We start from the raw sequence: 27187 nt of genomic DNA, 5'->3' as shown, positions 1-27187 counted from the left end.
CTTCTCAAAACAAAAGTTTTGTAGCCTAGGCACCTGGAGAAATTAGTAGGATTGTGTAAAAGTGATTGCTTTTGATAAAAACTTCTTGCCAATGAAAACTTGTTAGAAAATTCAAAAATATATATTTTCTGGAAAATAAATGTAGATTTCTGTATGATGCACCATATTGCCTTCTTGACAACATTGGCGCAGATTACTGTGTGTTTTGAGAAGGGCGCTCCTCCCTCACCGTTTTTCCCGTCACGTCACCGGCCATAGACCGGTACACCGTGGCTCAGGTATTCGAACTCCATCAACGGTATTGTTTCGGGGTAATAATACTGTCCATTAGGGTTGTCTTTCTTTAAGAGTGTGAGTCACCAATGGCATGTGAATTGTCTCTTTCCTATCTTTAGCTGGCGATATGTGAAAAAGAGATACATGTCAGGATTTGTATTTCATATAGCATCGGAGGCTGGTTTGAACAGAAAAGTTTCAGACAAATGTGTTACTTGTTCTACTATGGTTTGTTCTCCAAGCTGGCGGGTCGTTAGCCCAACAGCATTTGAGTCCGCATTGCATCAAGCACACAAGAAAAAGTTGTGACGTGACAATCTAAACTGTGGTTCGGTCTCAAGGTATGTAATCAATGTTTTGGGGTGATCTTTTTATCAGTTTGCAAGTTTGTTTCAATGTGTTATATTCACATCGGGTTAGAATGTAATATGAATTAATATTTTATGTAGGCTGTCGCGTTTTTATCTATGAACGAGGCTTATCAGCCCCTTAATCATGTTTTTTTTAATCATTGTTTATAGGTTCATTAAAATATCCTTCATCAATGGCTTTTTTTGTGAAAAAGAAGAAATTCAAGTTTCAGACACATTTGACATTGGAGGAGCTGACCGCTGTGCCTTTTGTCAACGGAGTATTGTTCTGCAAGCTTCGATTGTTGGACGGTGGAGACTTTGTTGCAACTTCATCAAGGTAAAATGTTATTTTGTGCTCGCTGTGGGCATGAATTGTGCGCATGTCGCATGGGCAATACAGTGGTCTACATAATAACCAAACTGCTGTCTTAATGTTATAACTTGTGAAATGCCTCACACCACTCTTACTCTATCATAACCCAAAACACAATGTTGTTTTTCTGCATGGTTTGTAAACGATGTCTTTGTAAACAAAACCTGTTTAGATTCAAAGCAGCCTAGGCCTGACTAAAATTGTCATGTTGGTCTTATGCACCTGCATCCATAACTTCATCTATACATTTTAGTTGTTAACCAACCATCCTTAAGCTTTATATCAGTGATTCCTCACGAAACCGTAGAAAAGAATACCATGATTCTGGGGATTTTCACGAAATGTAATCCATAGAATAGTGCTTTGGAGAAAGTATTTTTGACCTAGACATTTGTATCTATATAGTGTTGAACATAATACACTGTACTGGCATATCAACGTTCCAGAGTGTGATCTCTGCTAGTTTTAAAGTTATGGTCCATTTTATACAGAGCAAATGGCAATGTAACCAATCACAGCCCTCCTTTTGACTATATCCTTGCACATCCCACAAATCACCAGCAGAGGGCCATCATTTTGAATCAATTTAAACAATTGGTATTCAAAGTCGGGTCGTGGCCGGAACTGCAGTGGGGTTGCTAAAATGTAAACCAAACAATCTCATTTTTTTTTTTTTTTTTTGAGTGGCGACTACAAATTTAGAGTACAGGTCATTGAACAATATACACGTTTTTGAGAAAGATCATTTGAAAGATACAATTTTTATTGAGTAAATATATTTATTGATTTCTTTTCATTTTCATGAATCGAAGGTTATTTGTTGATGTAAAAATCTAAATTGATTGATTTAAAAAAAAAAAAAAAATTGTAATAAGATTTGGGGTGGGGTTGCAAGAAATACGTAACAAATAATGGGGTACCCAGAAATTCTGGTGGAACAAATGGGGTCCCTGCTGAAAAAGTTTAAATAGCACTGATTTAAACATTCACTCTGTTGGTAATGCTTACAAATTAGACAATTAACTGTAACAGAGATCCCACTCTGGAACTTTGATATGCCCGTACAGCATATTATGTTAAACAATATATGGGAAAATGATCAAAATCCCAAATATTATATTTTCAATTTTCACGTTTTATCTTTCTATATTCATAAATGAATGTAAAAAATGATTTAAAAAAAAATCTAAGTACTACTCATATTACAGAGCAAGCGATACAGCTTCATATGACACCAATGTTTGCTTTGTAGCACCTACAGATTAAACACTATGGAGTATAATTTTTTGTTGTTGTTGCCAACTTTGATAAATGATTTCTCAATTATGCTTTTTGATATAAATGTCATATATGTCAACAATCCTTCCTCCAAATGACAATTATATGGACAAAATGTGAAAATCATAAAAATCATTTGTGTGTGTGTGTGTGGGGGGGGGCTAAAAACTAAATGAACCTCTACAGGATAGGCGGGTCCCCTGCGGGACGAGTGAGCTAACGTAGCACGGGGCAGCAGATCCTTAAGATGAAGGGTTTGTGGCTGGAATATGGCAGGCCACTGATACAGCATTAACTTCCAAGCTCTGGTTTAGAACCAAGCCAAGTGGGTCAGACTGGTAACTGGGTCATAAGAAAGAATTGAGTTGGAGAAAAGCCCTCTGCAGACATTTGTCTAAGCTCTCTGTCCTCCAAGTTGTACATTTTCATTCAAGTCACATACAATCCTTCCCCTCCCCAACCTCAACACATCAACAGCTTTTGTGTCTTTTCCATGTTGCCCCAGACAGAGTGTAGTGGTTGGAGTTAGAGGACATTTACCAGGAGGAATTAGCTCACTTTGGGCAGACAGGGTGACTTGTAATGGTCTGGATCTGATTGTGAAAACTGCCACCTACTGACTCCTTTCCCTAAAGCACACAACATTAATTGTACAGAGATGGGAGAGCTTTTAGGAAAAATGATGGAAGTATAGATTGTAGAATGTTGTTGTTCTTCCTCTCCTTCAGCTACACACCCAAACACTGGAATACTAACACCTGGTGAAATAAAACACATGTTTATGTGAGGGGGAATTGTTTACTTTAGTAATATAAATGGGAACACAAAAGGAGCCTGGTATTTGATCTGGGAGTGTTTGTTGAAAAGTAGGCTGGAGAGGGAAGTGATGCTTCTCTGGGGCTTTCACAATGTTAGGTAGAGGGTTGTGTAACATCGGATGAAGGGTAGCTGTGCAAAAACATGATTAATGGATCCTGAGTATTGTCTCAAAGAACTGTTTGGATCTGAGTTCATAAGCATTTGTCAAGCCACATTTGTACTTTTGGTCATGTGGATACCTGCTTTTCAAACCTCTCATTGCAAAATCATGGGAATTAATATTCAGTTGGTCCCTCTTTGCTGCTATAACAGCTGTCACTCTTCTGGGAACGCTTTCTACTAGACGTTGAAACAATGCTGCAGGGACTTGCTTCCATTCAGCCACGAGCATTTAGTGAGTTTTGGCACTGATGTTGGGCGATTAGGCCTGGCTCGCAGTCGGCGTTCCAATTCACCCCAAAGGTATTCGATGGGGTTAAAATCAGGGCTCTGTGCAGGCCAGTCACGTGTTCTTCCACACCGATCTCGACAAACCATTTCTGTATGGACCTCGCTTTGTGGACGGGGGCATTGTCATGCTGAAACAGGAACTGTTTCCAGAAAGTTGGAAGCACAGACTCATCTGGAATGCCATTGCATACTGTAGCGTTAAGATTTCCCTTCACTGGAACTAGGGGCCTAGCCAGAACCATGGAAAAACAGCCGCAGACCATTATTCCTCCTCCACAAAACTTTACAGTTGGCACTATGCATTCGGCAGGTAGCGTTCTCTTGGCATCCGCCAAACCCAGATTTATCCGTCGGACTGCCAGATGGTGAAGCGGGATTCATCACTCCAGAGAACATGTTTCCACTGCTCCAGAGTCCAATGGCGGCAAGCTTTACACCACTCAAGCCGATGCTTGGCATTGAACATGGTGATCTTCGGCTTGTGTGCGGCTGCACGGCCATGGAAACTCATTTCATGAAGCTCCCAACAAACAGTTCTTGTGCTGACGTTGCTTCTTGGGGCAGTTTGGACCTCGGTAGTGAGTGTTGCAACTGAGGAGAGGTTCTTTTTTTCACTCTACGTGCTTAAGCACTTGGTGGGCCCGTTCTGTGAGCTTGTGCGGCCTACAACTTCTCAGCTGAGCCGTTGTTGCTCCTAGATGTTTCCACTTCACAATAACGGCACTTAGAGTTTACCAGGGCAGCTCTAGCAGGACAGAAGTTTGAAGGTTGCATCAGTAAGGCCATTCTACTGCCAATGTTTGTCTATGGAAATTGCATGGCTGTGTGCTCAATTTTAAATATATGTCAGCAACGGTTGTGGCTGAAATAGCTGAATACAGTAATTTGAAGGGGTGTCCCCATACGTTTGTGTAAATATAGAGAACATTAACTGTTGATGTCAGCCTCAGTTTACACTGCCAGCAGGACTGCACACCGTCTTCAAGGACATTTCCAATATGTATATTGTATTAATATACAGCTGAGTTTCCTTTCACACTTTGAATTTGTCATTGGTTCCATATTACCAGTCAGGTTCTTCCACTTCAGAATAGCTGGAGCATGTCCCGTCTGGTTGACCTGTGACGAAACCATTTTTCTGGGCTTTCAGATAAGAGCTCATCTTTCTCCCCACTATGGAGAACCTTATGATGCAGTATGTCCTAACTGAACTTCTGAACTGTGGCCACCCTGTGTCCCAGGTCTGTGTATGGCTTTTGTTTCTCTCCTATGCCTGTCATCATTGATTAACACACTTATTTTTTTAACTATGTTGCCCTCTACCTCCTTTACCATGCGATGATACAAGACCCTGGTGTGCTGTGCACCCATGAAGCCTGTTTTTGAGCATTATATAACAGGTTGTCTCCATCCCATCTGCTTGAGTTATCTATCAACTCTCTCTGATTATCTCTGTTACCCAAGTGCAGAAAACAAGGGCTTCTTAGAAAAAGAGACTAATTTGGGGGGGGGGGGATCCCACTGTCTCTGCTAGAGATGTCGTGTTATGTCACAGGGCCTGGGGAGTGCAGTACACACAACTCCCTTTGTTCTGTTGTTGTGTCTGAAATAGTTCTGAAATCCATGGAGTTTGACCAATGGGCCATGCTCCATAGTGTGGAAATGCTTCAGTCCTAATGGTTGTAACACAAGCCGTAAGCAAGGGGGATCACATGCTGTTATGTGACTCTGGAAGCTCATTTTTGGGTCTTCTGATGTAGGTCTTGCTAAGAGCTACACTACATATTGTATATTGCTTTCTGTGCTGAATTACCACTGTTCTTCATGCCAAATGTAAAAGGGAAAACAGCCCAGTGGCTGCCAGCGAGCCATACATTCCCCTGTAGGGTTTTGCCAGAGGAAGAGCCATTTGTACTCTCATGCATGGGTTTGTGTTTTAGCACCCATATCTGTTTTGTTTGTGTCTAGCTTTAAGAGCCAGCAGTGAGCAGAGCGTGTTCTTTGATGTGGCAGTGGGGCCTGATTTAGATCCATTTCCTGAACTGGATAAGATTTGGCCTGGGCTGCGTGGTACAGACATGGTGGGGAATGTTCAGGTTCCCTCTTCCCTGCCTGGATGCCTGCTGCGTGCTGCACACAGACTGCTCTCCTTCCTGATTAGCAGAGGACACATCTGATCATGGACAATTGGATGGAAGTAGCAACACTCATGCCCCGCCCACACAAGTGGCTTAGCGGTCTAAGGCACTGCATCTGTGTTAGAGGCGTCACTACAGACCCTGGTTCAATTCCAGGCTGTATCACAACCGGCCGTGATTGTGCCCCGCCCTATGGGACTCCCAATCGGCCCAGCGTCATCTGGGTTAGGGTTTGGCCGGGGTAGGCCGTCATTGTAAATAAGAATTGGTTCTCAACTGACTTGCCTAGTTAAAGGTTAAATAAATCAATAAAAATAAATCTGTCTTTTTCAGATCTCCATTTCCTGTGTTTGAAAAGTGCAAAATACACTTGTCACTTAAATCATGCTGGATTGATTACTTTCATTTTACTCCTGCGACTCTTTCATACTCTTGCTTGTACCTGTCGTTTTTCCCCGTCAACGTTACGACAACGGAAATGTTTGTAATGACATGTCAAACACACCCCAGTAATAGCTGAAATGAGTTCAATGGAATACATTGTCTTTCCGTTGCGTCTATAAGAACGCTAACGCTTCGTCTGGGATTTAACGCATCATCACAAGAAAGATCACTTTATTTTGATGGGTGTTCATTTTTTGTGTCTTTTGAAAAGGTAATAATTTATTACAGTTGAATTATTTGCAAATTAGATGCTCTGTAATGAAAGCAACTCCTGAAAATGGACACTTGTAGTGATATTAGATCTCGCAAACAATGTAAATTATGCATACAGTAGGTGTAATCTAGAGCCAAATGTGTTGATTTTTAATCAGAGGGTTTCTTGCAATTGACACTTGTTGAATAATGCAACAGAATGTTAGAACAACAGTAATTCACGAGGCAGTCTAGACAGGGCAGGTGAATGCAGGTAGGGTAGACGGTAAGTTTTGGATGGTGGCAGCCTTGCCCCCCCCCCCCCTTTTGTTAATTTATTCATACATGCAAATATAACCAGTCTATTTATGAAAATGAGGCACATCTACATTCACCCACAATTTTAAATACCTGATTCCATAAAAATAAAATAAAAATATATATATATTAGTGCATTCTAATACTTAAAAAAAAAATATACATTGAATACCTAAATTCCCACAAATCCCTGAACTCCATTATTTAGTTGTCTGAGCCAGTAAAATGTTTTATGTGCTATAATTCAGTCAGTATCTGATGGATTGACAGGTTTGGAGTATCTTCATACATTGTCCAACTGTTGCATTTATCACAATTGTTTTATATATTTTTTTATTGCAATTTTGATGACCGTTGTTAATGGAAGAATGAGTGAAGTGGAGAGTGGGGGAATTGAAAGAAGAGTAAAATTAGCGGACGTGGAGGTTGACTCACTGGGACAGGCTGCTGTCCAGCTGTTTCCTGTTTTCCCATCAACTCTTTTGCCCCATCCATAGAACAGAGACGAGGGTCTGCCACGCCTCTTCTGGTCTTTGACCAGGTAATCAAGAGGAGCATCCTGTTTTTAAATGGCCTTCACTTTCAATGAATTTACAGTGTACATGCTAATTTAGTATTAGTGCAGGCTACTGACTGTATTTTGTATTGAAATGCGACATTGCCTACATTTGATAACTGCATTAATGACCTGGACTGGAGCCTCATACGCCTTGATTAGACAAGGGCATTTCCATGTAAAAGGACCCATAAGCACCAACATGTAAAGTTCAAAGGAGCATGTCAATTATCAGCTAGGATTGTATTTATATATATTTTTTTATATATATTTTTTTACACAAGGTTTACACATTTTTCTAACATTTTCTATCCAAAATATTAAGAATAAGCAAAGGATTTGATTTGTCGTCACACAGATGGAAAAGGGGTATTGGAAAACATCTACCAGAACCTGTTTTAAAGGGTGTTTATAAATACATCAAAACACAATCCTGTTGAAGTAACTAATAAGTAACTGCCAACTAATATCAACACTTATACTTAGTTTTGGATAAATTATTTGCCTTGCTTAAGAATTGGTAACAGAATTTCAGAAAAATCAGTAACTGATTTACTGCATTTGAATTTGCTACAATGGGTAATCATATTAGTCACAAACCACAGTTGGGTCACCTGCAAAGCAAGTGTTAAAACAGTCTGGACAACCCCTCCCTCCATCTTTCTGCTTCTCTCTCCAGTTAATGTCATCTCTCCCAGCTCTTACTGACACCTACCCATGATCCCCCTCTTTGCATTTACTGTAACCAGCATCCTTAACCACTGTGCACCAACCAATACCGGATGTCCATGGATGTTGAAAAGCAGTTGATATTTGGTCAGTCCTCCCTGCCTTGTTTTCAACATCCACAGATGTAGTTTTTGGTCCGGACTGGCCTTGATTTGGCCCAAACATAGACGTCAATGAGTACGGTTACATTCACACAATAATGTCATTTATTGTGGATAGATTAATATAATAGTTTGATTTAAAATGTTTACATGCTTTGCGAGAACGATTCCCCTAATAACCTTGTTTACATGGACACATCTGAAATCAGGCTACCTGATAGCACTTAGAAATGCAGAAAATTTCCAATCAAGATAATGTTCTACCACAGCAAACATGTTCTTTTTGGGGAGCATATTTGATTCTGAGTTCATGCATGTTAAGTTTGTATGTGAAAAATAATTTTACTACGCATACATTAATTTGTTCCGAACACACTTCACTCGCGCTAAAGAGTGAGGCTCGATCAGATGCCGCAAGCACACGGCTAGATCTAATACACCGCTGGAACACCGATTTTGAAGGTGTTTACATCTCATAATCATTTGAAAGATTGCTCAGAAAACCAGGTGTTTTAATCGGTTTATGCTTTGTTTTTGACCTTATGACGATAAACAGAGTATTGCATAATCTGCCTCCTGCCATAATCCATGTAATAATATCAAACTATTAGTGTGCTTGTAAATTTACTCAAAGAATGGTTCAGATTTGGACCGGACAAAATCTGAAACCACTGTTTCACAAGTTTTTAAAATGTAAGTAGAGTTGAGTACACTAACTTATTGAATTGTGCTGAACTGTACTCTAGTTTGATGTCCAAACCTGTGTTAATTACTGAACAAAAATATAAATGCAACATGTGTAGTGTTAGTCCCATGTTTCATGAGTTGAAATACAACAAATCCCAGAGATGTTCCATACGCACAAAACCCTTTTATCTCTGTTTGTGCACAAATGTGTTTACATCCCTGTTAGTGAGCATTTCTCATTTGCAAAGATAATCCATCCACCTGACAAGGGTGGCATATCAAGAAGCTGATTAAACACCTTGATCATTACACAGGTGTAGTTTGTGCTGGGGACAATAAGAGTCCACTTTTTTTTTAAATGTGCAGTTTTGTCACACTATCACAGATGCTTCCTTTGAGGTAGCATGCAATTGGCATGCTACCTGCAGGAATGTCCACCAGAGCTGTTGTCAGAGAATTTAATGTTAATTTCTCTACCATAAGCTTCCTCCAACATACATTTTTAAGAATTTGGCAGTTCGTCCAACCAGCCTCCAACCGCAGACCACATGTAACCACGCCAGCCCAGGACCTCCACATCTGGCTTCTTCACCTGCGGGCTTCTTCACCCGCGGGAGACCAGCCACCCAGAAACTGAGGAGTGTTTCTATCTGTAATAAAGCCCTTTTGTGGGAAAAAACTAATTCTGATTGGCTGGGCCCCAGTGGCTGGCCTATGTCCTCCCAGGGCTGCACCCTTGCTCAGTCAGGAAATCCATAGATTAGGGCCTAATGCATTTAATTCAATTGACTGATTTCCTTATATGAATTGTAATTCAGTAAAATTGTTGCATGTTGTGTTTTATTTTTGTTCAGTATGAATATCGTACTTGGTTCGGACCAACCAATTACATTTTTTTTGTGGAGCGGAGTTCATTAAAATGATAGCCAGTGTGTAGAATGATACCCTATATGCAATGGAGGATATTGCATATTTCTAATTTTGTGTACATATTTAGAATACATCACCATAAAGAGAATGACATTCATATCCATAATAACACATTTCTGTGTAATACCAATCAGGGACCCATGATGCAATTCTGTTACCGGGTGTAAATCCACTTCACTTACTGTAGTTCAATAACCAAAAGAGATTTTTCAAAGTCAAGTGTAGGCTCTGTGTACTGTTTCTACCATGGGCTGAAGTCCTCATTCACTGCAGCTTCCTCCGCTCTCCACACTGCTCTCTTCCAGGGCTAGGCTGTTTATCCGAGTTCTGTCAGGGGCCAGTGACTGACACAGGCCTGCTGCTATTTTGTGTTGCTGCTGTAGAGTGCCTGAGGACAGCACCCAGCCTCTGGGACAGGATGGGAGATAAGAATCCCATAGTAAAGCATGCCTGACTGAGTGAGTCATCCTAAGCTGGGGTACAGTAGGGGGTGACGGTGTACTGTAGCTCTCAAATAAACAAATTCCTTTTGATATAGCTACTAGTGGATATGACTGTGATTTCAATGTGGTGAACAACTTTTTGTTCCACTGACTTATTTCCTTTTTTGACAACATCTGCCAGTTGTGTAAACTTTCAATCCGTTTCAGTCAATAGTCATAGTTCTCACCCTTTTTTTCCTTTTCCTGTGTAGTTTTATTGCCACAATTCTTGCATTTTCCTTTTTGAGTTTTGTTAACTGATGTTTGTGTTTTGTGATCACTTTTAACGCTCTCTGGGTCTGGATGTAACCGGTCAGGCTGGTGTTGAGAACTGGGCTGGCCTCCAATGAGGATTGTCTTTCAACATTGTTCAGATATTGTATATCTCCCCTTGTTTTCTCAGTGTGTTGCGTTGCGTTTCCTTGGTGAGATCCCTGTTGATTACTCCCTGTGACATTGTGGCCTTCTGTATCTGTGAACTGACTCCGAGAATGTCTCAGATACCGCTGTTACAATGAGTTTGGTTGTTAAGTGTTGTCTCCAGACCCCCTCCCCCCATGTCTCTCTCCTCAGTGCTCTAGCTCTTTCACTCTCATTTTGAATGAACGCTGTAGTCGGGGATTTGAGGCGTGTGGTTGCCATGGTGGTTGAATAAAGCCATCTGGTATGTGGAATGTGGCTGAGAACGTTTTCAGAGACAGACCAAAGGGGGGCAGTGATTAGTGTGGCGCTCCTGATAAGAGCTAAACAAGTGTGTGTGGCACAGCATTAAGGACCAAGGCAAACTATGAAGGGGCGACTATATAAAGAACCTATTAGAGTTGAAAAATCTAAAATGGTAGTGAACAAAAATACTTGCATAAAAAGTGTTTTAAAACATTTCTAGAATGTACAAGATGAGTCAGAGAGAGGAAATGGGGAACTCATGTATGTTAGACATTTAAGTATGACCGAATGTTTATAGTCATGCAATTTTGTTGGAGTTTGTGTAGGCATACTATTACTGAAGGTTTGTAGCCAATCAAATAGCTGGAATCTGTTTTTGTAATACAAAGCAGCAGTAGTGGAGTTATGACTTGTTTTTTAAGTTTCTCTAGTAAACAACTATTTTATTTGGCCAATTGGCTTAACACACCATAGCTGGGTTTCAGTCATTCCTGACCTAAAGTGAGAGATGCATAAAAAGAGAGACTGAGAAGGGTGGAAGAAGTGTTACTGGATGTGCAGTGTTGGTGAGAGTTGCAAAAATATAATGGGTGAAGGGGAGGGGAGTGTTAGCAGCAGCTGCCACCAGTTTGCGCTGATCCATAACTGGCCATTAACGCTATACAAGTGGCACTCGCCTAGCAACGCTAGACTCGCCATTGTCAGCCAATCCAGTAGGAGCTTCTATTGGTCACTCCCGTCGCAATATCGCAGATGATTTACAGTTGAAGTTGGAAGTTTACATACACCTTACCCAAATACATTTAAACTCAGTTTTTCACAATTCCTGACATTTAATCCTAATAGACATTCCCTGTCATAGGTCAGTTAGGATCACCACTTTATTTCAATAATGTGAAATGTCAGAATAATAGTAGAGAATTATTTATTTTAGCCTTTATTTCTTTCATCACATTCCCAGTGGGTCAGAAGTTTACATGCATTCAATTAGTATTTGGTAGCATTACCTTTAAATTGTTTCATTTGGGTCAAACGTTTTGGGTAGCCTTCCACAACCTTCCCACAATAAATTGGGTGAATTTTGGCCCATTCCTCCTGACAGAGCTGGTGTAACTGAGTAAGGTTTGTAGGGTCTCCTTGCACGCACACACTTTTTCATTTCTGCCCACAAATGTTCTGTAGGTTTGAGGTCAGGGCTTTGTGATGGCCACTCCAATACCTTAACTCTGTTGTCCTTAAGCCATTTTGCCACAACTTTGGAAGTATGCTTGGGGTCATTGTCCATTTGGAAGACTCATTTGCAACCAAGCTTTAACTTCCTGACTGATGTCTTGATGTTGCTTCAATATATCCACATACTTTTCCTTCCACATGATGCCATCTATTTTGTGAAGTGCACCAGTCCCTCCTGCAACAAAGCAACCACCACAACATGATGCTGCCACCCCTGTGCTTCACAGTTGGGATGGTGTTCAACGGCTTGCAAGCCTCCCCCTTTTTCCTCAACTTAACAAAGGTCATTATGGCCAAGCAGTTCTATTTTTGTTTTATCAGACCAGAGGACATTTCTCCAAAAAGTATGATCTTTGTCCCCATGTGCAGTTGCAAACCGTAGTCTGGCTTTTTTATGGGGTTTTGGAGCAGTGGCTTCTTCCTTGCTGAGCGTCCTTTCAGGTTATGTCGATATAGGACTCGTTTTACTGTGGATATAGATACTTTTGTACCTGTTTCCTCCAGCATCTTCACAAGGTTCTTTGCTGTTCTGGGATTGATTTGCACTTTTCACACAAGTACTTTCATCTTTAGGAGACCGAATGCGTCTCCTTCCTGAGTGGTATGATGGCTGCGTGGTCCCATGGTGTTTATACTTGCGTACTATTGTTTGTACAGATGAACGTGGTACCTTCAGGCTTTTGGAAATTGCTCCCAAGAATGAACCAGACTTGTGGAGGTCTACAATTTTTTTTCTGATGTCTTGGCTGATTTTCTTTAGATTTGTCCCATGATGTCAAGCAAAGAGGCACTGAGTTTGAAGGTAGGCCCTGAAATACATACACAGGTACACCTCCATTTGACTCAAATTATGTCAAATTATGTAAATTAGCCTATCAGAAGCTTCTAAAGCCATGACATTTTCTGGAATATTCCAAGCTGTTTCAATGCACAGTCAACTTAGTGTATGGAAACTTTTGACCCACTGGAATTGTGATACAGTGAGTTATATTTGAAATAATCTGTCTGTAAACAATTGTTGGAAAAATTACTTGTGTCATGCACAAAGTAGATGTCCTAACCGACTTGCCAAAACTATAGTTTATTAACAATCAATTTGTGGAGTGGTTGAAAAATGAGTTTTAATGACTTCAACCTAAGTGTATGTAAACTTTCGACTTCAACTGTAAATAACGTTCAGCTTTCTCCAACTTTAGTCCCGACCTACTCTGCTCCCTTACCCATGCTTGCATCGCTTTTACCGGTCTCCCCGCCCCCTCTTCTCTCGCTTTCCTTCCATTGAAAATGTATGACTTCCGATGTTTCACCGCACGACGATGGTTCCTAGTGTCAATCTAAATGCTTGCTGTGGTGGGGTTCAGTTTTTGTGGAACTGACACTCATACTAGAGAAGGGAATCATTTTATTAACTTAAACAGTGCTATATATTCATTATGTGGAAGGCTGGATCACATCTCTTGCATTTTAGCCATGTGTCAATGCAGAGGGGACAGCCATGTACTAGTCAAGCAGTGTATAAAGTGTCACTGTCAGTCATGTGACTTCAGATAGTATGCCTAAAGTGTGGAATTGATACTCGGGGTCTGCATCGTAAAAGCCATGTGTGCAGTTGGGAACATGCTGTCCCTGATGTAGAGGTACTGTAGGGATTACATGTGGCTCACCTGGAACTTTTCTTTGGGCAGATGATCCTATGACGCCACTCCCTTGCATGGCATGGAGTAGGAACACGTGCCTTGGCCCTGTGCCCTGCAAGGAGCCAACGACTACCCACCACTATACTGAAGCCCCTCTGCAGCTCTATATTAATCAAAGTGTCAGCTGGTTAGAGACCATGTGCTATCTGACTGCTGTGCACAGGGCAAATTCTTCCTCTTTGCACAACACCCAACCTGAATGGCAGTGAGTTTATTTTCTGTTGCTTGACCAAATGGACTGTAGTACTCCCCTGTGCTTATTTCAGAACAGTGATGGTCACTCTTGTAAGTCGCTCTGGATAAGAGCATCTGCTAAATGACTTAAATGTAATGTAAATGTAGGTACAGTGCCTTCAGAAAGTATTCATACCCCTGACTTATTTTGTTGTTAGTTAAATATTTATTTTCTTCTCATGGATCTACACGCAACACCCTATAAGTGAAAACTTTTTTAGAAATTTTAGCAAATTTAATTGAAAATTAAATGAAGAAATACCCCTGAGTCAATACTTTGTAGAAGCACCTTTGGTGGCGATTACAGCTGTAAGTCTTTAAGAGCTTTGCACATCTGGATTGTACAATATTTGCCCATTTATTCTTTTAAAAAATCTTCAAGCTCTGTCGTTGATTGTTGCTCATTGCTAGACAGCCTTGCCATAGATTTTTCAAGACGATTTTAAGTCAAAACTGTAACTGCCACTCAGGAACATTCAATGTTGTCTTGGTAAGCAATTCCGGTGTAGATTTGGCCCGTGTGTTTTAGGTTATTGTCCTGCTGAAAGGTGAATTCATCTCCCAGTGTCTGAAAACCAACTGAACCAGCTTTTCCTCTAGGATTTTTGCCTGCGCTTATAGCTGTATTCCGTTTCTTTTTATCCTCAACCTCCCTTTCCGATGACAAGCATACCCATAACATGATGCAGCCACCACCATGCTTGAAAATATAAACAGTGGTACTCGATACCGGTAACCCTGTATGTAGCCTTATTTTATTGTAGCTCTTTTTTTCCCATTGGTTTATTTAGTAAATATTTTTCTTACATATTTTTCTTTAACTGCATTGTTGGTTTAGGGCTTGTAAGTAAACATTTCACAGAACGTTCTACACCTGTCTACATCACATTCTTACTCCAGAACTTGAGGGTGCCAGGCTGCCCTTCATTACGCGACCTGTCACCATCCTTACGCACAGCTGCACAATATTGGTCTCACCTGGACTCCTTTTACTTTGTTCATTGCCTCGTCTATATCTGTCTGTTCCTCAGTTGGTTCCCCGTGTCAGCATTATTGTCGTTATTTTTTTCCCCTGTCCAGGCGCTCTTCCTGTTTGGTTTCCTGTCCATTGTTTATTAAATGTTCACTACCTGTACCTGCTTCTCGTCTCCAGCGTTGATCCTTACAGAATGCTGACACCACTAATGGAAGCATCTGGGAGTTTTTGTTTTTTGTTTTGGTTGGCGATGTCTGGTCCGGGTGCAGTCGCCGATGGAACCGGGGGTGCCTCAGCTAGCACGTCTGGCTTCCACACCTTACCTGGCTCAAAAGGTCTTCTTGCCTCGGTGGGCTCTGCAGGCGCCCATCCCACGTCATGCTTCAGTTGGCCCCCCCTGTCCAGATGATGTTCCTGTTCTGTTTCATGTCCATTGTTTATGAAATGTTCACTCCCTGTACCTGCTTCTCGTCTCCAGCGTCAATCCTTACAAATTCCTCTATGACGTTGTGGGGTATTGTGTGTAAATCAGTGACACAAAATCTCAATTGAACTATTTTAAATTCAGGCTGTAACACAACAAAACGTGGAAAAGTAAAGGGAATTCTTCCTGAAGGCACTTTACGTCTCTGTTGGATCAACCGCTCAGGAAGCCTGCTGCATTTACTGCCTACTCACTTGTAGAGCGTGTTTGGGTTTTGCCTGATTTTAGAGGATAGTTATGTTTCACTGGGTATCCTCTGGTGTAGTTGACTGCAGTCTGGTAATACCTGATTGTTTGAGCACTCCCAGAAGGTGGTACACACTACAGTAATCAGGCCGATCTGTCCACCATGGCTGTGTGTTTGCATTGAAGATGATGGGTCATGCATATCTAACCCTATACATTTAGCTCCTCTTGCTCTGCAAGTTATTTATTTTTTCCATAGTCCACATTAAGCACTGAATTCACTAGAGTTTCTTCTGTGCATTCTGAGTGGCTGGATACTGGGTCCATGCCGAGGCATGACTGTAGTACTGTCAAAGCTTGCACTCAGTCCATCTGTCCAGTTGGGAGAAGGAGGGTTTAAAGCATGTTAACATGGGAAGTAGATTATCACCAGGAATGTTTTATGCCAACCACTCTGTATTCTCATCCATTTTCCTCACCGTATGGGTGGACAGGGTGATGTCAGGCACTGGCCTAATTACATCAACTTTCTTTTTTACAGAAGCCTGTAGATTATTGTTCACCGTTTTCCTCGACAAGTTTACTTTCTCTAAAATTGGAGCAAGACATTGAAGAGAGGCCAAATGCACAAGTGATGTCATTTGCTACGTTGAATTTGTGACTTCTTTTTTTGAGATCACTCAAACAGTAATGGCTGTCATTCACTCTCCACTTTAGATTTCTCTTGACACTAATAACAGACGTGTTAACCAATTCCTTAAAAAAAAAAATTGAGATTGATGCATCTGTGCTGTAGTGCCATCCCTTTGTTGATCCCTGTCCTCTTGTCACACAGAGTGGAGGTTCAGGAGAACTGTGTTCGTTGGAAGAAGAGGTTCACCTTTTTGTGTAAAATGAGTGCCAACCCCACAACTGGAGTGCTGGATCCCTCGATCTGTCGGGTTTCTGTGCGGAAGGTCTGTGTTGACTGATTGGAGACCTCTCTCTTACCAACACACAGCTCTATGCTGTTATCTCTGAATATCCAGGGCTACAGATTCCTGCATGTAATAATGGATTATGCATCTTTCCATGTACAATTAACACCCCCTAACTGTAGCCTCTATAATCTGATGGTAGAGCAGTGCTAAACACACTCTCCACAGCATGCCTGACTGTCAGAGTCCTCTGGAGTCATCTCCCTCTTCCTGTTTTCTCTACAGGAACTCAAAGGAGGAAAAACGTATTCAAAGGTAAGAGCCCACTTCTCCTGAGCACTCCATCCTATATCCATAAACACATTTAAACAATTTACTGTAGCCTGATGTCAACACACACAAACACTCCCGTTACTCCATTTAAACAGGAACATTAGTCACCCCACTTCTACAAACACAGGCAACAACTTTGGCACTCCTGTATAAGCATATGTAAACTATACCATGTTAGATGGGGAAAGTTTACAGAGAATGCACACTCAGGTTGCCAGGGACCCTTCCTGTGTTTTCTCACGTTCTGCTTCTGGATTTCCTTAAGCTAAATATAACCCCTTTCCTCTTTGGAAGTAGGCTTCCTTAAATACACACATCTGTAAACAGTAGCTTCGAGGAAATAAAACCTGGAGAAAGGGAAATGAGAGTCATCTCTTGGATAACCTGAGACTAAAATGAGAAACAGTAGGTCTAAGTGTCTGGAGCATATACAGTCTGTCTCTACATCCAGATGGCTACATGTATGTCACAGTATATGAAGGTTTAAAACTACTGTACTTAAAGGTAGACTCAGTGAAATGACGTTGCCACAAGCAGCACCGCAGATATTGAGATGAGCGAGATGCAAGACCTTGCTCTCACACAGTATCGGCTCATGTTCACGGGATTGCTTCACGCTGTACACAACGTGGTAGCCAGGGCAACAAAACAGCGGAGAAATTGACCCTCACTCTTCAACACTCTTAGTTTGACGCACAATGCTGTTTACTTTCTTTATCTTCGTCATATCGCTGAGTCTACCTTTAATGTAACTGTTGCTCTCCCTCAGCTGGGTTTTACTGACCTAAACATGGCAGAGTTCGCTGGCTCAGGCTCTGCGGTCCGCTGTTGTCTACTGGAGGGATACAACACCAAGAATACTAGACAGGACAACTCCATACTGAAGGTAAGCTTGGGTGGACAGGAGTTGACTGTTGACCTCGGGACTTTTTCAGGGTTGGATTTGGTTTGGTTGAACAGAACAACTAATATATACTGAACAAAAATATAAAGTCAACAAGCAACAAAGGCATAGGCCCACCCACTGGGGAGCCAGGCCCAGCCAATCAGAATGAGTTTTTCCCCACAAAAGGGCTTTAATTACAGACAGAAATACTCTTCAGTTTCATCAGCTGTCTGGGTGGTTGGTCTCGGACCATCCTGCAGGTGAAGATGCCGGATAAGGAGGTCCTGGGCTGGCGTGGTTTACATGTGGTCTGCGGGTGCAAAATTCTCTAAAACGACATTGGATGCGGTTTGTGGTAGAGAAATTAACATTAAATTCTCTGGCAACAGCTTTGGTGGACATTCCAGCAGCCAGCATGCCAATTCCACGCTCCCTCAACTTGAGACATCTGTGGCATTGTGTTGTGTGACAAAACTGCACATTTTAGTGGCCTTTTGTCTCCAGCATAAGGTGCACCTGTGTCATGATCATGCTGTTTAATCAGCTTCCTGATATGCCACATCTGTCAGGTGGATGGATTATCTTGGCAAAGTGCTCATTGACATGGATGTACACAAATTGGTTTACAACATTTGAGAGAGCTTTTTGTGCATAAAGAACATTTATGGGAATTTTTATTTCAGCTCATGAAACATGGGACCAACACTTCACATGTTGCGTTTATATTTTTGTTCGGTAAATCGTTTATACTGAGTGACTTTTATATTGAGTGGTAAAGGAAACCATCCTTCTGATCACCCACAGTGGTGGTTTTAACATAAATGTTGGTGGGGAAAACTCAATCAACAAAGCTGATATGCATTGAAAACAGTCCACTCCACTGGCTACACATTGAATTAGCTAATAACCAATCCCAGAAATGTTGTTTTGAGCCACACACAAATGTTATGGCTACTTCCCATATCTTTAGCTCTTATTACCCGGAAGACAACGGTAGTCGAGCATACTTTTGTAGAGTAAACTAGCTAGTAATCGGTCTGCAATATTGCGACATTGCGTGCATCTGCCTGCCTATTATAAAGGGGTCTGGTTAACAATATGCAACGTTTATGACTCTATTCTCTCGCTGCTTATATTGCACAGTTCCAGTTCCATGTTTAAACTAGTTAAGCTAGCTAGCTTGAAGATGTGTTTAACAGTGCGTGGTAAGGAACTAGCTAGCTATGAAGTTGACACATCAGTCCAATCAAAGTTGGCAGGCGTAAGATGTTGATTTATCTGTTGCTAAAGACAATGAGCTTTCTTGGGCGAGCACAAGCAGCGACGACGGAATCACGTTATCCAAAAACATGGCAGACATTGGATGAATATAAAATTGTAATTGTGTGTGATTAAAAAAATTCTAATAAGCGTCCAAGGCGACAATTATTTGAATAATTCAATGAATGTTTTGTGCAAAGAGGTGATGACTATAGTGTCTTAAGAATTGTCATATCTGACTTCCATCTATGGAAATTGTCTTTTGCCGGGCGTCAGTTAAACTTCAGTATCGAAGCAAAACTGTAGGAGTAGTTGGAACTGTGCTTGTAGACCAGAACCCAGGCCCCTGGGCACCGAAGAGGGGCTTTTGCTGGCTAGCTCTCCCAGCAGGTGCTGCGGTGATGTAGTGACCCCATGAGTGACAGCACCCTGTGCCAACGATACCTATGCTCTGTACTTTCTCTGTCTGCCTCTCCACCACACAAAGCACAGAGAAACGCTGAAACTGCTGCATTTTTGAGCGGTCTTATTCAATAAAAATTGACCAAAGCAACAATGCAATCGGAAAGCAACCACGTATGCTTTATTAGATAAACCCATTAAAAATATATATATAAACAATGTTTACTAACTGATGTGATGTTTTGTTGTGACATGAAATACCAGAATTGCATACAAATGTCCTGGATATTGGTGGGGCTCTGGACCACTTGTGACACATGACAACTGATCACCCAGAGCTGTTGATGCCCAGCACCTCAGCGGAACTTTTGATATAGCTCCTGCAAACATGACTCACTGTCTTAACTTTTTATATTGAAATAAAAGTGGTCTTTGTCTGGATCTTCATCTGAAGGTGACTATCGGGATGACCCTCCTCTCTGGAGATCCGTGCTTTAAAACGTGAGTGACCTGATAGATGCTCACATCTCTGATCTGTCATTCATCATCATACATTTAGTAAACCTGATGCTGTCGCCACTTTTCCCACGGTATAATGTGGACTGACCAGTCATGTTTTTTGCAGCGCCCCCAGCACAGCCAAGTCCATCTCAATCTCAGGCCAGGACCATACCCTGCAGCTAGACTGCAAGGGTGAGGGCACTGGAACCCCTAACCGTCCCCCATCTTTGGGCCGGTCCATGAAGCCCAGGCCCTCTGTCATCAGCTCAGGTATGACGTGCAAGAAGGATCCAATTTAAAGCTGGTAACTGTGGGTGTTTTATGATTATCTCATCAACACTAAACAGTTAACCCAGGTCTGGGAGACATGGTGAGGGACTGACTAATTGAGGTGTGCTTCTGGTTGATGTCAGGACTTCCAGAGGAGCCAGACCAGACCCAGGTGGCCAGCCCAGGAGAAGTGTTCCAGTCGGGCCACTCTCGCAACTCCAGCTACGCCAGCCAGCTGAGCAAGATCTCAGGTGTGTGTTCCTGTTCCCCATCTTCCCTCTCCATAGGTCATATTTCTTTGTTACTGTAATTGCACCAATGGCAGTAATGTAAACTCTTGTTCCTCAGGCTACAGCACCGAGCACTCCTGCTCCTCCAGTATGTCTGATCTCACACACCGGAGGAACACCTCCACAGGAAGCAGCACCTCTGGGGGCCTGAGTGTGACCGTAGACACCCCCCCAGAGAGGGAGAGCGACATCTGCCGGCCAGAGAGACCCCCTCGCCCCCCACGGCCCGTCCTGCCATCCAACAGACCCCCTAGGCAAGACCCATCTCCCACCCACCAGATGTGTTTAGCCCAATGTGTCTGTTTTCACAATCTATGAAACACTCCAATCCATCAGTGAAACACTACTGATATTGTTCCTTGTACCTGCTGTTTGTCACCTTGCTGTTGAATGACTGGGCCTTTCCCCTCCACCCTGTGATAGGAGGAAGCAGGATTCTGTGGAGAGCCATCCCTCCTGGGTGAATGACACCCGCATCGATGCTGACGATATAGTTGAAAAGATCGTCCAGAGCCAGAACTTTGGTGACATAAGTAACACTGAAGGTATGAAGGCTGCCCTTTCACTTGTACAGCACATTTTTGCAATCTATTTTGTACATAACTGCCTCTATTGTACTGTGTTTCATTTGGCTCTTGGTGTGATTGTTTCCTCTTCAGACAGTAACCTGCGACTGTTTGTCAGTAGAGACGGGACCACTTCCCTGAATGAGCTACAGCTTGGAAACAGGTGAGAGCACGCACACACACACACACACACACGCATGCACGCACACACACACACACCTCTTACTCTCTTACTTTTCATTCTTTCAGGGTGTCCGCCGGTGTCTATGAGCCAGTTGTGATTGAGAGCCATTAGGACTGGTGAAGATGTGAGTTTAAGCTGAGGCCTCTGTGGTCAAGCTTGTGGACTAACTCTAGAAACATATGGTAGTCATCCTGGAGTACCAGCTGAGCTGGTTGCCATGAGAGGAGGACTGTACCGCACAGTTTTCATGTTTAGTTGTGGATCTGTTTACCTTATGGGGTCTGATTGATTGTAAACTGTTTTTGTCTGGTCATTTTGCACTTTATTTCTAATGTGTTGTACCCCCAGAAGATGTGGCTTAAGTCTGAACTCATTTCAGCTGTATGTTACAGTATCTTTGTTTCCATGGTAAATTTCTTGTCCTGTTGATCAGGAAGTGACATCATGCATTTCTCTATCCTCAGCCTTTCCACAAATATTGAAAAAATAACGATCGGACAAATGTAATACTGTAAAGAAAATATCCAATACACATTGTATGCGCTACTTTAGAATGTATTTTTCTCATACATGACCCAAAGCACCAGATCATCTCTGTGATGACAGTGCTAGTCACTATTGGAGAAGAGCTGGTGATGGAGGAGAGGGAAAGTTCTCAGCACTGGTCTGACTGGTTTCAATCCCATTTAGATTGTAGTACTCTGGTGCCCCCTTGTGAAGAAATGGCCTGTTGAGGGATCAGTCTCTGATCTTCAATCATGTCCCCAAACAACTGGTAGGTCCTAGCCTGTCATTTTTAGTGTTTACAAATCTCAAGGAACTGGGTAGGTGTAGTAATTTGGGGGAAGTTTTATATGCTATAAGTTCTAAACCCATTAGATGGCTATTTGGTGCTGTCTGATTCTCTCCGATCTGCAAACACCAAAGGGTTAAGAAGCTAGGGGTCAGACTTGACAATACATATTCCAGCAGTCATTTACACTGGCAGATGTCTTCAAACATTATCTTATGAAGGATCATTCATCATTTGTTTGTTAGATTTTTAAAAATGGAATTTATCAAGCACTACAGAGGTTTGGAAGGTTCCCTGTTAATTGTTTTTATAGAATTACATTCTCAATGTTGAAAAATACAGGAGAAATAGTTTTCCTACATATCTGAATGTAAACTGGGATATACTTTTTCTATCATATGTGACTAATAGAGCTGTTGTTATGGACTGAATTCTCTGAGGTTTGATACACATGTTCAGAGTTAACATTTTGCAATGTGCTGATAAATATTATCTGTCAGTTGTCTGCCTATGAATGTCTTAAATGAGATTCTGTATTTATTGCTGTGCATTATGTACAAAATATCAGTTATCACATGGGCTAATATTGACCACAGCTGGGTTTACATTGAATGGTCTCAGGTGATGTGTGACGTTCATTGCGACAGCACTTTAGATTTAATTTGTTTTCTTCTTTCCTGTGTTTGAAGAGGGGTTTAAGCTATACACACAACCCCAGTGTCCTACACATAAATTAGCATTTTGTCTAATCTTGTTACATTTTCTATTAATCTTAGATTGTAATTTTAACAAATGCATGTATACTAGATTTGAAAATTAACAGTAATCTCAGTCTATTTTTTGTGATCATCCCTAAATGTTTCATGAACAATAAAAATTAATTCTATTTTTTTTTCCTCCTTCTGTTTTCAATCTTTATTAAACTAAATGGAGCAATAACTTTGTTTTAAAATGTTAGTCTGGTTGTTAGTTATGCTGTTCAATGCTATCCCACTACTATTAACCCCACTCATAAACATATAGAAAGTCATGTCTCCTGCATGTATATCAGTCACATCACTGGAAATATAATTGATCTCAAGCCCAAGTTTCCCTCAGTGTCATTTCATATGCAGTAGCTTTGTCACATTCTACTTTCTCATTGCCCATTTATCCGATATCCCATGCTTCACAGGGTTTCCTCTCGCAGGGAGATGTATCTCCTCCTCCTACCCCCTCTGCGTTCAGTGAACATGTAACAGAGCATGCACCACAGACTTTCCTCTGGAGCGATCTGCACTCCACTGCCTGCCCTGAATGGCCGCAGAGCACAGGACCCTGTAGAAAGGAGCACAGAGGAGAGGTTAGAAGGGGCTCAAGAGGGCACACGATAATATAGTAAGGCACCTGCTGTCACTAGTCTATCTACATGTGGTTACACTATTTACCCAGGATAAAGTAGGCAGTGGCGCTGAGGGAGAGGATGATGAGGAAGATGGTGCCAGGACCCACGTCCCCCAGGGCACAGGCGTTTGGACAGGCACAGGGACTCTCCACCCAGATTTGCAGGGGAATGTCTCCATTAAAGTGTAGGGCGAAGGAAGTGGATATGTTGGGACTACAGCGGTAGTGTACTACTGTCAGGGGCTGGGTGTACTCTAGGACTTGAGAAAGGGAAAGGTGATATCAATGTTGAGCGCACGGACCAGAATAATAATGAATAATAATGACACTTCTGATTTATACTTCTGCTTACCAGAATATGAAACAGACAGTGTCTGCAAGCTGTTGTTGTAATGGAATTCGTTGCCCTCATGTCTCCCATAGTTTATGTAATGACTGATGTATCTGTTATTTCTGTAAAACCTGCTCAGTAAATGAATCATTTGATTAATCTTTGGGAACCTTTGTAAATACTTAGGCCTATATTGATGCTTCACAGAATGTAATATTGACCAACACAAAAGACTGCCACTACTAATTTTATTTTAAATTTTTTTTTAGCTATTAAGATTTTAACAAAAAAAGTACATACCTGACTGTCAAACAGGCAGCCACATCTGTGCAGTCTGTCCCTGCGAGGTCCTCTGGCTCAGAGAACGGTTGACAGGGGCTGAATGAGAGGAGGATTTCTGCATTTGGCGGTGCGTTCTCCGAGGGCACAGGCTTTAGGTGTCCCAAGAATCCGTCTGAATCCGCCATGGCTACCAGGTTTATCACCCCTGAGCCGTCCTTCATGATGCATCTACAGTTACTCATTTTTAAACAGCCTGTCTTTCTCTTCAAGTCCGAGGGCGGAGGCGGAGTGTTGGACATGGAGGGAGACGACGAAATGGCACCAAAGCAGATGGATAAAGTCAAGAGAACCATTTGAAACCTCATCTTGACAATGTTGGAAGTGTAGACCTCGAGCTAGTTGTCTGTTTAGGAAGGTTCATTAAGGCAGCCATTTGTAATGTAGCAGCACAATGCCACTGATAAACTCATTAGAGCCCAACTGCTGACACATTCCAGGCGGTTCACAAAGCTCACTCTGCTCCCAGACCACATAAATGACCAATGACACCACACACACAAACCCATGCACACAATTAGTTTTAGACTACTTCTGTATGATGTATTACATCGACCCCATACATTGAATAATTCCCTCATATAATGAGCAGTTGCAGCGTTACCCTTTTCAGCTGGATGGAGGGAGGCAAAGCCAGACAGAGTAGGCTAGTGTATGGGGGGGGGGTATTGAAAACACAGCTGGGACAGGGACTGGATAGATTAAAACTATTCAACAAATTTCAAATGGATTGTGAAAATACAGACTTCCCATTGAGCACGTTTGTTAAAAAAAAATCTAATTTCAACCAGCGTTGTAAACATTGACAATCTACATAACGCGGCTACGAGACCGAGGAATGGGTATCCTACTCCGCTCCTTGTCTTCAATGAGAGAGACTTTTCAGTGTTAGCTTATTTGGAAAATGTGCTAGGCTACTGGAGGTTAATGGCACAAGAAAGTTTAATGGACTAAGCTTTCTGAACTTCACCAACGGAGTAGAGACAATACCAGGACTTGTGGAATCGAGCTCCGAATACATCAATTCGGCCGAGGTGAGTACTTAAAAAATATATATTCGGTCTCCCGAGTGGCGTAGCTGTCTAAGGCACTACATCGTCAATGTAAATTGTCCAGTGGCGATTTTTATGAATTGTTCAGCAGTCTAATGGCTTGGGGTGTAGAAGCTGTTGTCTAGGACCAAAAGGCTCCTCATGGCGCCCAGGTACAGCTTGCCGTGCGGTAGGAGAGAAAACAGTCTATAACTTGGGTGACTGGAGTCTGACAATTTTATGGGCTTTCCTCTGACACCGCCTATTATAGATGTGAGGATTTGGGAAAAGGTTTTGTCGTGCCCTCTTCACGACTGTGTTGGTATGTTTGGACCATGATAGTTTGTTGGTGTTGTGGACACCAAGGAACTTGAAACTCTCGACCCGCTCCACTACAGCCCCGTTGATGTTAATGCGGGCCGGTTCGGCATGCCTTTTCCTGTAGTCCACGATCAGCTCCTTTGTCTTGCTCACATTGAGGGAGCGGTTGTTGTCCTGGTACTACACTGCCAGTTCTCTGACCTCCCTATAGGCCGCCTCATTGTTGTCAGTATTCAGGCCTACCACTGTTGTGTCGTCAGAAAACGTAATGATGGCGTTGAAGTCGTGTTTGGCCACACAGTCGTGGGTAAACAGGGAATACAGGAGGGGACAGTGCTAAGGATCAGGGTGGCAGATGTTTTGTTTCCTACTCTTACCACCTGGGGGTGTCCTGTCAGGAAGTCCAGGATCCAGTTGCAGAGGGAGAAGTTTAGTCCCAGTGTTACGGATACAAGTATCCTGTGTGTGTATCCTGTGTTCTTTTCTCTCCTTCTCCCCTCACAGGTGAAAATGATGAACAGCATTCTCACATAGGTGTTCCTTTTGTCCAGGTGAGAAGGGACGGTGTGGAGTGCGATTGAGATTGCGTCATCTGTGGATCTGTTGGGGCGGTATGCGAATTGGAGTGGGTTTAGGGTGTCCGGGAGGATGCTGTTGATGTGAGCCATGACCAGCCTTTCAAAGCACTTCATTGCTACCGATATGAGTGCCACGGGGCGGTAGTCATTTAGGCATATTAGCTTCGCTTCCTTGGGCACAGGGACTATGCTGGTCTGCTGAAACATGTAGCTATTACAGACTCGGTCAGGGAGAGGTTGAAAATGTCAGTGAAGGCACTTGACAGTTGGTCCGCTCATGCTTTGAGTACACGTCCTGGTGATACGTCTGGCCCAGCGGCTGAATGTTGACCTGTTTAAAGGTTTTGTTCACATCGGCTACTGAGAGCGTTATCACAAAGTCATCCAGAACAGCTGGTGCTCTCGTGCATTCTGCAGTGTTGCTTGCCTCAATGCGAGCATAAAAGACATTTAGTTCATCTGGTAGGCTCGCGTCACTGGGCAGCTCGCGTCTGGGTTTCCCTTTGTAGTCCGTAATAGTTTTCAAGCCCTGCCACATCAGACGAGCGTCAGAGCCGGTGTAGTAGGATTCAATCTTAATCCTGTATTGACGCTTTGTTTGGGCATAGCGGGATTTCTTACAAGCGTCCGGATTAGTCTCCTGCCCTTTGAAAGCGCCAGCTCTAGCTTTTAGTATGTGGATATATTGAAGCAACATCTCAAGACATCAGTCAGGAAGTTAAAACTTGGTCGCAAAAGTCAAGGTATTGGAGTGGCCATCACAAAGCTCTGACCTCAAACCTATAGAACATTTGTGGGATCCTAATTGACCTGACTGGGATTAAATGTCAGGAATTGTGAAACTGAGTTTAAATGTATTTGGCTAAGGTGTATGTAAACATCCGACTTCAACTGTAGCGTCTCTGTTCTGCCGGTACATGGAAAATCCCACCAGCTCTATATTGTCCATTTCTTAGTTCAGCCACGTCTCGGTGAAACATAAGATGTTTGGTTTTAATAGGTCATACATTTTATTTTCAAATGATTGCACATTAGCAAGGAGAATGGAAGGCATTAGGAGCTTACTCGCTCGCCTCTGGCATCTCAGAAGGATCCCCGATCTGCACCCCCTTTTCCGGTGTCTTTTCTTCACGCAAAAGGCGTGGATCTGGCCCTGTTCCAGTGAAAGCAGGATATCCTTCTCGTCGGACTCATTAAAGG

The 27187-nt window shown here is 42.3% G+C and overlaps 2 protein-coding genes across 2 annotated transcripts; one reads left to right on the top strand and one right to left on the bottom strand.

The window, feature by feature from the left end:
- The first annotated feature begins 314 nt into the window (after positions 1-314).
- Positions 315-22903, top strand: eeig1a (estrogen-induced osteoclastogenesis regulator 1a). Its single transcript, XM_029677751.2, has 12 exons — positions 315-617; positions 798-966; positions 16438-16558; positions 16805-16834; positions 17622-17738; positions 19855-19901; positions 20026-20171; positions 20315-20422; positions 20520-20715; positions 20885-21006; positions 21121-21190; positions 21277-22903. The coding sequence occupies exons 2-12, from the start codon at positions 821-823 to the stop codon at positions 21320-21322; spliced, it is 1149 nt and encodes a 382-aa protein (XP_029533611.2). The 5' UTR covers positions 315-617; positions 798-820; the 3' UTR covers positions 21323-22903.
- LOC115139897 (uncharacterized) lies at positions 22060-27187 on the bottom strand. The gene is made up of 3 exons (XM_065026561.1): positions 23740-27187; positions 23432-23647; positions 22060-23321 (listed from the first exon to the last, which is right to left on the bottom strand). The coding sequence occupies exons 1-3, from the start codon at positions 23867-23869 to the stop codon at positions 23173-23175; spliced, it is 495 nt and encodes a 164-aa protein (XP_064882633.1). The 5' UTR covers positions 23870-27187; the 3' UTR covers positions 22060-23172.

Source organism: Oncorhynchus nerka, linkage group LG13, assembly GCF_034236695.1.
Source record: "Oncorhynchus nerka isolate Pitt River linkage group LG13, Oner_Uvic_2.0, whole genome shotgun sequence".
NCBI lineage: Eukaryota > Metazoa > Chordata > Actinopteri > Salmoniformes > Salmonidae > Oncorhynchus > Oncorhynchus nerka.
This window is presented reverse-complemented; position numbering and strand designations above follow the sequence as displayed.

What these genes read in the sequence shown, in the direction of transcription:
- LOC115139897 (XM_065026561.1), bottom strand. Translation starts at nt 23,869, where the DNA reads ATGATTCATTTACTGAGCAGGTTTTACAGAAATAACAGATACATCAGT. An exon ending in ACTGTCTGTTTCATATTCTG is followed by an intron (nt 23,648 to 23,739) that starts GTAAGCAGAAGT and finishes CCCTTTCTCAAG; the next exon opens with TCCTAGAGTACACCCAGCCC. An exon ending in CACTGCCTACTTTATCCTGG is followed by an intron (nt 23,322 to 23,431) that starts GTAAATAGTGTA and finishes TCCTTTCTACAG; the next exon opens with GGTCCTGTGCTCTGCGGCCA.
- eeig1a (XM_029677751.2), top strand. Translation starts at nt 821, where the DNA reads ATGGCTTTTTTTGTGAAAAAGAAGAAATTCAAGTTTCAGACACATTTG. An exon ending in TTTGTTGCAACTTCATCAAG is followed by an intron (nt 967 to 16,437) that starts GTAAAATGTTAT and finishes CTTGTCACACAG; the next exon opens with AGTGGAGGTTCAGGAGAACT. An exon ending in GAGCTACAGCTTGGAAACAG is followed by an intron (nt 21,191 to 21,276) that starts GTGAGAGCACGC and finishes TCATTCTTTCAG; the next exon opens with GGTGTCCGCCGGTGTCTATG.